The 12,296-nt window shown below is 47.8% G+C and overlaps 1 protein-coding gene across 6 annotated transcripts in view; it reads left to right on the forward strand.

The window, feature by feature from the left end:
• Positions 1–12,296, forward strand: part of CSMD2 (CUB and Sushi multiple domains 2) — a 601,873-nt gene that overhangs the window by 491,083 nt on the left and 98,494 nt on the right. For all 6 annotated transcript variants that reach the window (XM_032302441.1, XM_032302440.1, XM_032302436.1 and 3 more), the window contains exons 38-41: positions 1,961–2,079; positions 2,599–2,668; positions 4,561–4,677; positions 7,528–7,737. In XM_032302441.1, the coding sequence (XP_032158332.1) occupies positions 1,961–2,079; positions 2,599–2,668; positions 4,561–4,677; positions 7,528–7,737 (516 nt within the window). The remainder of the gene's footprint in view (positions 1–1,960; positions 2,080–2,598; positions 2,669–4,560; positions 4,678–7,527; positions 7,738–12,296) is intronic.

Here is a 12,296-nt window from a genome sequence, read left to right on the forward strand (position 1 = left end):
CTGCCCCCACTTGCACATGCATATTCTCTCTCTCTCTCTCTCTCTCTCTCTCTCTTTAAAACACACACACACACACACACACACACACACACACACACACACACAAAGGCACATGTAGGACAGGAATTGCCTGGGAAGGGCACAAAGGAACTTTCTGGAGTTAGCAATTTTCTGTAGTTTTGATAGGGGTTGGAGTTATACAGATGCAGGCATTTGTCAAAACTCAGTAAATGTACACATAAGATGTTTGTATTTTGTTACGATTTTGTTATATGTGAATTTTCCTTTGAAGGAAAAAAGCACATGTAGTTATCTGATGTGCATGTCGACTGTCAGCTCTGAATGTGGAACAAGGACATATCACCCGTTCCACAAGGAGATGGGGCTGGTGGTGTCCTAAGCTGGCCAGCCCTTCCCATCCCTTTTCTGCTACATAACATGTGGCTTCCCCGGGGAGCCTGTATCTCCCGAGGGATCTGGGATCTACTAGGAGGGCTATCAGAAGGTATCCACCAGGAATCAACCGGGAGGGCTGAGGATGCCCGCTCCCAAACTCTCTGAGCTGTGCAGGTGCCTAGGATCAGACCAAACCATAAAGTCTGTCCACCCTTGTTCCTGGAAAACGGCACCGCCAGTCTCATGCCTCAGTACACAGAGATCTCTTTAGTGCACCTTGTCTCATCTTAGTTGGTGCACCTTAAGTGCCCACAGCTGCAGAGGGACCGCTGTGGGGCACATCCCACAGTCAGGAGATGCTCCACTCCCACTTGCTGTGAGTTTCCACCAACAGGGAATTCAAAGCTGGATGAGGATGATTTCAGGAAGGGAGGTGGGAAGAGCAGAAGATGATGCATGGGCCCCTTTTGCCCCAGCCTTGCTGGTGGGAAGTCTCAGTAAGTGCTCCTGCAGTGATGATGGTGGGTGGGCAGAGAGCAGGAAGACTCCGATGAGGAAGATTAGGATGGATGTCCTAGCGTAGACGGTGTACAATGCTGGTTATAGAATAAGGAGTGAATAAGTACAGATTAACTTTGAAACTCAAGAAAGGATCATGAAGGAGTGTTTGAGAGCCCTTAGAGGTGATCTTGGAAAGTGATTGGGCCAAGATCATGACAGTCCTAGAATATCCAGTGAGAGGATGAGATTCTGAATAACACTTGATGGGGACCCACTTCGGACTGCTGAGGAAGGCTGTCCATGATTCAAGGAGAGAGATTCAGAAATGTCAGTTGCCTCTGAGCACAGGATGGCCTGGGGGCAGGGAAAGAGAGGGAGGTGGTAAGGGGTCCGGCAGTGAGCAAGGACCAGAGTTGACCATGGGGGGCTAGGCATGGGGAACCCCCAGTAGTACTCCCAGAAAGGAACTGGCCTCACCTTAAAAACAGAACTGGAGAAATAAGGCAGCAGAGAGTCTCACCCACTGGCAAATTTTTTTCTGGACAGCCTGTCCCCGAGAGTGGGCCTCTCAGAGCCTTCTGAGTGACACTGAGAGACCTCTCTCTCTGATAACTGCTCTCCTTCCTCCTTGCCTTTCCTTCCCCTCTCCCAGCTTCTTTGCCCCCAAGAATTGTCCTCTTAAGACAAGGAAAATGAAGGGAAGTTGAGGGTCTGGGAATGGTGCAGGAGAAGCTGAGTAGAGAGGTCTGGGTGTTTGGAGCTGGGCATCCCCCTAGCTCCAGAGTCCTTCTGCTGACCTCAGGGGGCAGGTACATGACCTGCCTGATGGCCACCCACCCCAGGGAGCATTGGTCTATTGATCCTTGTGCTGGACAAATATTCTGACTTTCTGTGTGCTCGGAGGGCAAGAGGATTAGGAAGCACCGGTCTCTAGGCAGAGGGCAAAGAAAGTACAGATTGGAGCCCCATCTCCTCCCCGCTGCCAGCATTATCCTCTGCCTACTGGTGCACTGACCTGCTGGGCTTGTCCCTCCTCCTTTCTCTTTGTCTCTGTCTCATCTAGCGGTGGGCCTGAGCAGCTGTCCAGAACCAGCTGTGCCCAGTAACGGGGTGAAGACTGGCGAGCGCTACCTGGTGAACGATGTGGTCTCTTTCCAGTGCGAGCCAGGATATGCCCTCCAGGTACCTCCCCTCGACACCGCGGGCAGGAAGCAGGAGGCCCCTGAGATGTGCTTGACCAGCCTCTCGCCAGTTGAGCTGCAGTCACGGAAGAACAGGGAGCAGTCCCTCGGGTTCCCCAGGGACCACTGTCCTTTCCCGGAGCTGTTCATGCAAAAGACAAGCTTTGCTGACTTGGGCACGTTTGCATCAGCCAGCTTCAGAATGGGCTCCTGCAAAGTTTCAGTTTGATTAGACTCCAGGAAAATTAAATCTTTCTTTGAAGGCCAGGAGGGAATCTAGTAATTAAAGAAGTCTCACAAGGAAACTTTAGTAATGAGAATTCCTTAGTAATGGCTGTTAATAAGCATCCTTCCCCAAAGTCTCTCTCCCTCTCCCTCATCCCACCCCACAGAGGGTTCGTGGATCTTTGTGTATCTTGTTGCTCAACACAAGGCCCCTGAACAAACCCCCTGTTCTGGGTTGTACATGCAATTGTGCCCGTGGGGGCAATGAGCCCACCCCTGTTCCTGATCCCTCCAGGGCCACGCCCACATCTCCTGCATGCCCGGAACTGTGCGCCGCTGGAACTACCCTCCGCCGCTCTGTATTGGTAAGAGAGCCCCAACCTTCTCAGTCCATTCATAATACCCGTTCCTGCCAGAGATCTGGGTTCAGTGACATCTCATGGAGATCAAGCTCAGATCAAAGGACAGTTTGGTGTCCCAGATCTCTTGGAAAGGGAGTCGTTGTAGGCTGCCTTGTGGCTGTCACACAAGCTGGTCGTGACTTCTGCAGACCTTCGCCCATCGAATGAGGTATCACAAGAGGCTTACCTGTTTGAAAACATTACGATAACCATCCTGATTCCAGATAATTGACCAAAGCCCCGATGGAAACTCTGGGCAATTGAAGCCTTCCCCTGTGACTTTTCATGGGACAGGTGGATAAAATCTGCCACTAGAGAAAAGGCAGGGGGCGGGTTACTGGTGAAACAAGGGACTAGCTTGTTGGGTTGGGGAGGGAGGACATAACACTTATTGAGTGTCTACTGTATGCAAGTCATGGCCTACCTGTTTCTTCACAGCAGCTCTTCAGGGGAGGTATCGTTGCCCTCATTTTTGCAAATGGGAAAACTAAGGCTTTTAAGGATTAAAAAGTGATTGGCACCATCAGGGATGGAACCATACTTTTCTCTGATGCCCCGCCAACTGTGAAGTACAAATCAAGGCTGACCTTGGGATAAGAAGCAAAATGAGCGGGGAGGGAGCATCCCTTAGTCATAATGGCATTTCCCTGCTGGGATCTCACCACTGGGCAGGGTGTGGTTGCCTGCTCTGTGGCCAGAAATGTGTCTGAGCAGACTGAAGCACTCCGCCCATTCCCACTCCATATTACGAAGTTCTTGCGGAGGAAACCACTCCTGTTAACAGCAGCTACCGCTAATAGAGTGCCTGTCACCCAATTACTGTGTGCATCAGCCCCTGTTCTAAGTGACTTGAAGGCCCTTCTGCTGTAATGTAAGGACCACCCCATGATGTAGGTCCTGCGGTCAGCTCCATTTTATAGGTGGGGGAAACTGAGGTTTGGAGGGGTTTAGACTGGCCCAAAGTCACATAGGAAGTGAAAGAGTTGGGATGGTGACCTTGCCAGTCAGTGCCAGAGCACCCCCCACCCCGCCACTCTGAACCCAGGCACGGTTCTGTTTGTCGCCCTCTCCCCAGAGGCCTTCATTTGGACCCTGCAGATACCCCCTCCCCCTCCTTCTCTGGTTTCCTTAACTAGCTAATCCCTTGCAGCTCCCACAACCATTTCCTGCAAAAGAAAAGAATTGATGTCCACTGACCAGGCTGTATTTATGCTCCAGCCCTGCATCTTAGGTGACTCTGACATCACCTCAGCTGGAGTGTCAGTGGCCCTAACCCCTCATGGTTGGCTCCCTATGGAACACTAATCACAGTCACTTTGGCTGAGGACGAACAGAGAGCAAGTGTGGGCCCCTGGTAGGCTCATCTGTGGGCCAACCAACCCTATGGGATGAGTGTTTGCACAGAGCCCGGCATGGAGCCTGGCACAAAGTGGGGACTCTGTGCATGACAGTCCCCTCCCTTCAGACTTTCTTTTGAGTCTTGGAAGAATTGATTGGACAGTGATAGAGATTTGAGGCATAGCGTAAGAACGGTCACACTCCTCTTGGAGCAGACCAGTGCTGCTGCATGACCTTATTAAGGGGACTGACCTGCAGAGGGCCAGCTCTAGGTCAAGAGTCCTAACCCGGGTTTGTGGCCGGCTGGGCAGTGCCTTCCTGAACTTAAATTTGTTCAATCTTGCCCGTGTGTGTAGTCATTTAGGGGAGATTACTGTTGCTTCCTTTGGATTCTCAGAGGGGTTCATGACTTGGGAAGGGATCAGAAACTGCTGCTGTAAGGGAGCACCCAAACACTGGCATGACCCCATACCCTCCTCCATGCTGTCCTAACCCTCTGTCTGGTCTCATTGTCACAGCGCAGTGTGGGGGCACAGTGGAAGAGATGGAGGGGGTGATCCTGAGCCCCGGCTTCCCCGGCAACTACCCCAGCAACATGGACTGTTCCTGGAAGATAGCACTCCCCGTGGGCTTTGGTAAGTCTGCACACCCAGGCCCTTGGTGACCCTTCATTATGACTTTGACCAAGGTAGTAGAGCACCCCACCTCTCTACTTCCTCATCTGTTGACCTCTCGTACAATTGTGAAGACCAGTTAAGAATGCTAGGAATGAACACTTTGGGAACATAAAATATAGGGAAAATCTGAAAGATTGCCATTATTAATATTATTATCTGAGTAATGAGCTAAAATTCAGGACTGTGGAATGAGAAATTACTCAGGAGTGGCTGAAAAAGAATTTAAAAAGTCTTTAACAGAGACTGGACCTCAAGTTGTGCTTTTAACTTCGATATCCAATTTCTCATACTAATTAAATTATATAGCCAAGGTCAATATGATATAGACTTTGCATTCTTTATATGCACATTCTGGCTGGTATTAAAGAGTGGGAGTTTTGGCGTGTGTGTGTGTGTGTGTGTGTGTGTGTGTGTGTGTGTGTGTAGATGGAGTATGCCAGGCACGGGGGTTGGCGGGGTGTGGAGGACATCAGTCTGGGTACAAAATTTAATTGCTGATGATTCATTCCTGACTGGGGATATAATTTAACCCCAACATCTCTGTTGAAGAGATAAAAGCTCTGTGGTGATGTGGAGCTGATGGGTCATCTTGCCTGAGTCACCTCCCTGCTCCCAGGGACAGAACGTCCTGTGGGGATGGCTCCTGCACAGGCCTGTGGTCTCCCAGTCTATGACCTCAGGAATGAAAACCACCTCTTTTTATTCTGAACTATTCAGCCAAGACTGGGTCTTCTGATAGAGAAGGGGCTTTCAGGAGAAAGGGACTGAACTGGCCTGCTTTATATCTATTCTGAGGGAAGGAGAGGAGTTGGTGACCTTTCAGAGGATGGAGTCTCATACTTTGTACCATCTTCTGGAGGAACCTGGGGGTACATAATCAGGGTACAAAATGATGAGCGCTTTGGCAGCCTTGGGGAACTCCAGATTTTAGAGATTGAGGGAAGAGGAGCTAGGAGACCCCATAGCCCTGCACCCAGGCATGGACCACAAGAATATCAGATGATAGAGCAATAGAGATAGAGAGAGACAGATAGAGATGGAGAGTTGGAGGGAGCACAACATCCAAAGGAAATCAGAAGTTTAAGTGAGAGGTACATCACTGTTCTTGTTAGTCCTGATGTTCAGCCACCAGAGCTCTCTAACTCTAAGGCCTGGGTGCTTATTCAGCCTCTGGAGAACAAGCCCTCTGCAGGGTGCAATCACAGAAGTCCTTGCTTTCAAGTGAATGTTGGACTCCAGTGAGGACCTGAGCATGGCACCTGGTTTCAGGGTGTACAGAACCTCTGCATTTACAAGATGTTACCACCAGATGGCAGTAGTGAAGCCCAGGCCTTTCCCCACCCATTCAATTCAGAAATCTGGCATCCGGGAAGAGCCCCGTTGATGAACACGCTGCCCACGGTGCTGGGATGATGCGTAGGCTGTAGACCACATGTCCTAAAGTGTTCATTGCACAATAATCAGTGATTTGGAAATGTGATCTGCATGTTCATTAATAGGGTAGTGAATAGTGTGGTTGGATAAATCATAAAATAAAATTATAGACCTTGAAAAGCACAATATTGAATAAAAAAGCTTATAAAACCTCCTGTGCAGTATAACAACATGCATGTACATGTTTGAGACAAACAAATCAAACATATATTTAAGAATCTAAAACCATGAACTGGAAAGGTATCTTCCCAATCCATGAGTGACCCTCAAATGGGAGAGAGCAGGAGATATGAAGGGTCTTCAACGTTGTAAATCAAATCTTTAATTTTTAATAATTTTAAATAAAAATTTATTTAATTAGATGCAAAAAACATCACAGCTATGTCTCCATTTATGTAAATTAGAAACTACAGGTGATAAATGTTTAAAAGGTTAAAGTCCATCTGTAACCCCACTATGCAGAGATAATACTTATAGCTTAGTCCTCACCAATCAAATGTAACCCCTGTGAAGACAAGGGCCTGATAGATATTGTTCATCCCTGAGCAGTGCCTATCACAGCCCTGATGCACGGCAAATCCTCAGTAAATATTATTAGTGAATCTGATATTCATATCAATGAACATTCTTCTGGGTTTTAGTACCAAAATTAGAATTATATAGTACATACTACTTTGCAACTAGGTTTTCACAATCAACATAATGGATATTTTCCTATGCACAATAAATACATTTCCTCAATATAATTTAGGGACGTCTCAGCTATAAACAAATATCAATCTTCCCATCTCCATTCTGCAGATTATATCACTATGTAAGTTAAGGGCTTAATCAGATCCATTTAACCTATTGGGTTGTTAGGAGATCTTGATTAATCCAGTAAGATCCCAAAGCATAAACTTCACTGACAATGTATTTTTCTAATTTCTGAATTATCGTAAGTATTCTAGAAGATACCAGTACTGAAGTTCATGTCTTTTGATTAGGTATAGTTATTTTTAAGTGGTGATATTTTTAAGTAAAAAGTTTATTTTAGCAAAGTTATCTTTGTATTGCTAGTCGGGCTAGGAACTACAAATCAATTGTTAGCCCTGAGCTTTGTTTTCAGTAAAATAAAATGGACTCGGAACAGAGCTCTGGAATGATCGATGCCCTTCATTCTGAGCGAATAATGTATTTTTAAGTTCAATCCTGCATCAAGACAAAAGACTGGACTGGATGGTGTCTCCCCAAACTATGTTCTGGCAATCTCAGTTGAGGGGGAAGCCAGTAGTAGGGATGCGTGAGGTCTGGCAGGAAAGGCTTCCATGAGGCCACATGTTTGAAGCAGGACTCTATTGCTTTGGGCACTGTCTGCCTCTATCTTGCTCCCAGGGGCTCACATCCAGTTCCTGAACTTCTCCACCGAGCCCAACCATGACTTCATAGAGATCCGGAATGGCCCCTACGAGACCAGCCGCATGATGGGCAGATTCAGTGGTAGCGAGCTTCCAGGCTCCCTACTCTCTACATCCCACGAGACCACTCTGTATTTCCACAGCGACCACTCCCAGAACAGGCCAGGATTCAAGCTGGAGTATCAGGGTAAGGACCCAGAGTGCCCGTAGCCTTCTGCACATCCCCTCCTGCCCATCCCCTTCTCTTACCCACATCCACCGTATTCCCAGCCTTCTACTTAGGGGAAGAGAGAACACAGGGAGGGCTGAGGGGTGGTGGGCAGGCCTATAGATGCAGGCTCCCCTTTGGTAGCATATCTCTCCGGCCCCATGAAGATATCTAACCCCCTTGACAAGGTTTTTCCAGGATTAAGGCCCAACAGCACCATCGGCCTTCTGTCCAGATCCAGCTGCCAACAATTTTCCCTGAACGTTCCCATAGGACATCCCTGAGTGGCCAGATGGCCACTTCCCCTCAGCCTTGATAGGCTTACTTAGTCTCTCTGGATCCTCCTCTAAGTGTCAGGCCCAAATTATCCTCAGCAAAGCTCCTTTTATCTCATGACGGAGGATTCTGGTAACAACCCAGGAGTGCCCCTTGAGCCTTCACAATGAGATAAGTCCATTAACTCCCACACAGGGTTTCCTGACTATGCTCACTGGGGCTCTGCCTTGCTGAGGTGAAATCCTGTGATAGGACCCCCTCCTCCTGGCACGCTTTCCCTGGAACAAGCCCAATCCATTCCCTTCTCCTGTGTGAGGGGCCATCACCTGGGGCTATGCAGATTATTCCCGATCTGTGCCACTATATGCCGTGGCCCTAGGTAGGCCCAACATCTCCCTCGGATGCCTCCCTACTGTGACTGACTGAACCATTTATGCTAAACTCTTTTTCCAGATTCTTCCACCAACTTTTTTTTTTCATAATTTTGGACTTTCTTACAATCTAATACATGCTAATAAAAAATTAAATCATTATAGATGTTTTTGTGAGTACATCATAGAAAGTCAAAATTTTCCCATAATCCCATCTCCAACCCCACCTTATGCAGAGATGACCAACTTCTAAGTTTGTTTTCCCCATTTTTTCTGTATGTATGTTAATGTAACTCTATTATTATATGTTAACCAAAATTGTATCATGCTAAAAATACTGCTTTTGCAATTTTCTTTTTTAAAGTGAAGTTTTGATTATATTCACAAACACACTCACCTTGTTAAAAAGAAAGAGAGAGGGGGAGGGAAGGAGGGAGGAAGGACAAAGGGAAGGAAGAAATTAAAGCATACAGGTAAGGCCAAGCTTTCTCTGTCTACAGCTTCCAAACCAGGCTTATTTCCCAGAAGTAAACACTGTTGCTTTAACATGATCTTTCCCGGTCTTTTTCCACATGTTAATATACATATGTTATAGGTATCTGTGAGGATATATAATGTTTCATGAAATTTTTGGTTGTGTTTCCTATATAAATCTATAGAATGCTCTATTTACATAATGCTCTGATACTTGGCTTTTTTCATCCCTTGTCAGAGGTGAATACTGGATTTTGGTTTGTCATTTAGGGAAAGCCTTCAAGGGTTATTCTACGAGGTAGGCACCGTTGGACCAGTTACACGGGCACTGCCTCCTCAGAAGGAGCTTCGACCGGTCTGGCTGGGCTTGCCCTGACCTGGGTCACCTCAGGAGGAGGAGCTGGGCCTCTCATGCCAGTGAAGCAGCAGGGAGAAGCAGTGCTTTTACCAGAGAGTGCTGGCTCCTTCCTGATAGTAACAAAGCTGCCTCACCCAGTGACGCAGTCTGTGGGCTTGTCACAGAGGCCAGCCCTAACCAAAAGTGTTCGTGCCTATTAAGCACACACAGTTTCAGCGGGTGGTGTGGGCTGTCAGATGCATCATGATAAGTCAGACGGCCATGTTTTGTCACAGGAGAGACTCAGGCCCACATATGTGGTCAGCATTTCCTGCTGAGGCAGATGCAAGCCTCTCTCGGGCTTCTCCTGTATCTTAGTTTGCTAGGGCTGTGGTAACCAAGTACCATGGACTGGAGGGCTTAAACAGCACACATTTCTTCTCTCACCGTTCTGGAGGCTGAAGTCCCCAAATCAGGGTGTCAGTAGGGTTGACCTCCTTCTGAGGGCTGTGAGGGAGAGTCTGTTCTCACTTCTGGCAGTTTACTGGCAGTCTGGATTTCCTTGGCTTATAGAAACATCACCCCCATCTCTGGCTTCAAATCCTTGTTATGTCTCCAAGTTTGCCCTTTTTATAAGGACACCAGTTGAATTGGATTAAGGCCCTCCCTAATGACCTCATTTCAATTTAGGTGAAATGGCAAAGATCCTCTCTCTAAATAAGGTCACATTCTGAGGTACTAGGAGTTAGGACTTCAACGTATGAATTTGGGCAGGGGCCACAATTCAACTCACAACACCTCTGACAGGCCCACATGCTCTCCCCATGGCTTCTCCTATTGGATAAATCCAAGTACTGATGACACCACCATAGTGGCAGAGGCAGCTTCTTGGGGGCCTACCCACATACACTATGCCCTCACCTCTATGATGGGCACAGCCCTGCCCCCTGAGTCCATGTGATGGGAACAGAAACTCATGGTGTTCCCATGTGATATGCCAACTTGTCCCTGTAAGAATTGTCCCCCTGAGTCCCTTGGACTTCACTGACTTCTGCCTGTAGAAGCGACCTACCTACTTCCACAGAGCCCTGGTCTTGAGCTCAGCCCCTCTCACACTCACTGAGGCTTCCAAGACACAGGCCAACACCATGGGCCAGCCATCCTCTCTGTGACGTGCCCATTACTCACGCTGAAGCTTCACATGTTCAGAGGCCCACTCCTCCTTTGAGGATGTTTCCTTGATGGGGGAAGCTAGGCCTAAGGGCAGCAGAGTTCTAGGTATGCCTTTAGATGCCCAACACCTCCATTAGGAGTTGGTCCAACTATATGACAGGCCCAGAGGTGTCTACTCTATGGTGGGCCCACCTCCTTCCACTCATATTTTACCTTCATGACTTGGTAGGTGTTCCCCTTGAGGTTTCCCTCAGGTCACTGGCCCAGCTGCTCCCTCGGTGCCTGCTGGAGCTCCACAGACATAATGATGCCTATGAGCCCACACTTGGTGTCAGGGCAGCTGCTCCCCTTCAGGCTTGACCTGGACTTCCATTAGGCTTCTCCATCTGTGGTGGTCCCCGCCCCTGGGACTGGGTTGTCTCTAATGTGAGAGACCCAGATCCTCCCACAGAAGCCTCCTAATGTATGACAGACCCAAATAGTTCTCCCTGCCCAACTTGCCTACTTACACCCTCCTTAGCCCTACGGAGCTGTACCTTGTACACAAGCTCTGACCACTCACCCCAGGTTTTCCTTTATGAAAAGACCTGTTTCCAAAAGGGCCACCTGTCCCCACTGAGACATTTCTATTGAGCAGGCCCATCTCCCTGCAGTCCCACAACTTTCTCTGAGGAAATCCAACTCCTTACTTTTTCTCAGAATTCCTCCGTTAGACACTCTGAACTTCCTAGGATGGAGTTCTCTTCTCTCTTCCCAGGTAGACATTCCCATAAAATTGTTACTAACAGCTTAAGCCACTCTTACCGGGCCTCTCAGTTGGATAGGCTTAACTTTATATCATTAAAACTTTTCAGATCACGGGCGCCTGGGTGGCTCAGTGGGTTAAGCCGCTGCCTTCGGCTCAGGTCATGATCTCAGGGTCCTGGGATAGAGTCCCGCATCGGGCTCTCTGCTCAGCAGGGAGTCTGCTTCCTCCTCTCTCTCTCTCTCTCTCCCTGCCTCTCTGCCTACTTGTGATCTCTCTCTGTCAAATAAATAAATAAAATCTTAAAAAAAAAAAAACTTTTCAGATCATGATTATAAAGAACTTTTAGCAAAATGAGACACATAATTGTTCCAAAATGTTAGGCATCATTTTTCGTATTTTAATAATATGAATGTTTTAATAATTTTAATAATATTAATATTTGCAATTGTGGCACTTTGTTAAAAATTGTATCTGTTCCCACCATAGCGTCTCCGTCTGGGACAAACCCAGGAGCCCTTCTTTAGGAAAGCTAATGATTCTGCACTTTAGAGTTCATCTCTGCCAATAGGCCCACCTTTTCCCTTCGAAGCTTCTTCCGGTAAACAGGCTCTGAGATTTTTCTCAGTTTGAAAACAGTCCAGGTACTCTCCCTTAAATGTCTCTTTTTCTTAAAAGCTCAGCTCCTTCTGTATGAGATGGGTCCTATAAGGGACTCTCCATCAGGCTGCTCCTGGCTTCTGATGTGCAGCCACTCTCTTCTGGCTACTCACCATCATTGGGTCCGCAGCTTCCCCCACCCCAAGCTTCTCATTAGAGGCCTAGCCCATCCATTCAGTCAGCTCCCTGGGCAGTTCCCTGCTTTTCTACTAAGACCTTAATTTGCCAGATTGCCTAAACCGCTGCTGCTGAAAGGGCCGTGTGTCTCCGTTGGCCCACCAGCCTGCCCGCTTGCACCATAGCTGCTTGATTTTTTTGACACACCCAGTGACCTTGTTGATTTCCCAGTGATACCTGCCTGGTTCCTCCTGCTGAGGCCTCCCGCAGTGAGACAGTGAATGGAAATACACAACACAGGCACAGTCACAGTCCCAGAGGGCGGGCTTGGGAAATGTCGGCTTCGTGATCACTGTTATTTATATTGTTATTACACATAATGAAT

Source organism: Mustela erminea, chromosome 10 (assembly GCF_009829155.1).
Source record: "Mustela erminea isolate mMusErm1 chromosome 10, mMusErm1.Pri, whole genome shotgun sequence".
In the NCBI taxonomy this organism is placed as follows: domain Eukaryota; kingdom Metazoa; phylum Chordata; class Mammalia; order Carnivora; family Mustelidae; genus Mustela; species Mustela erminea.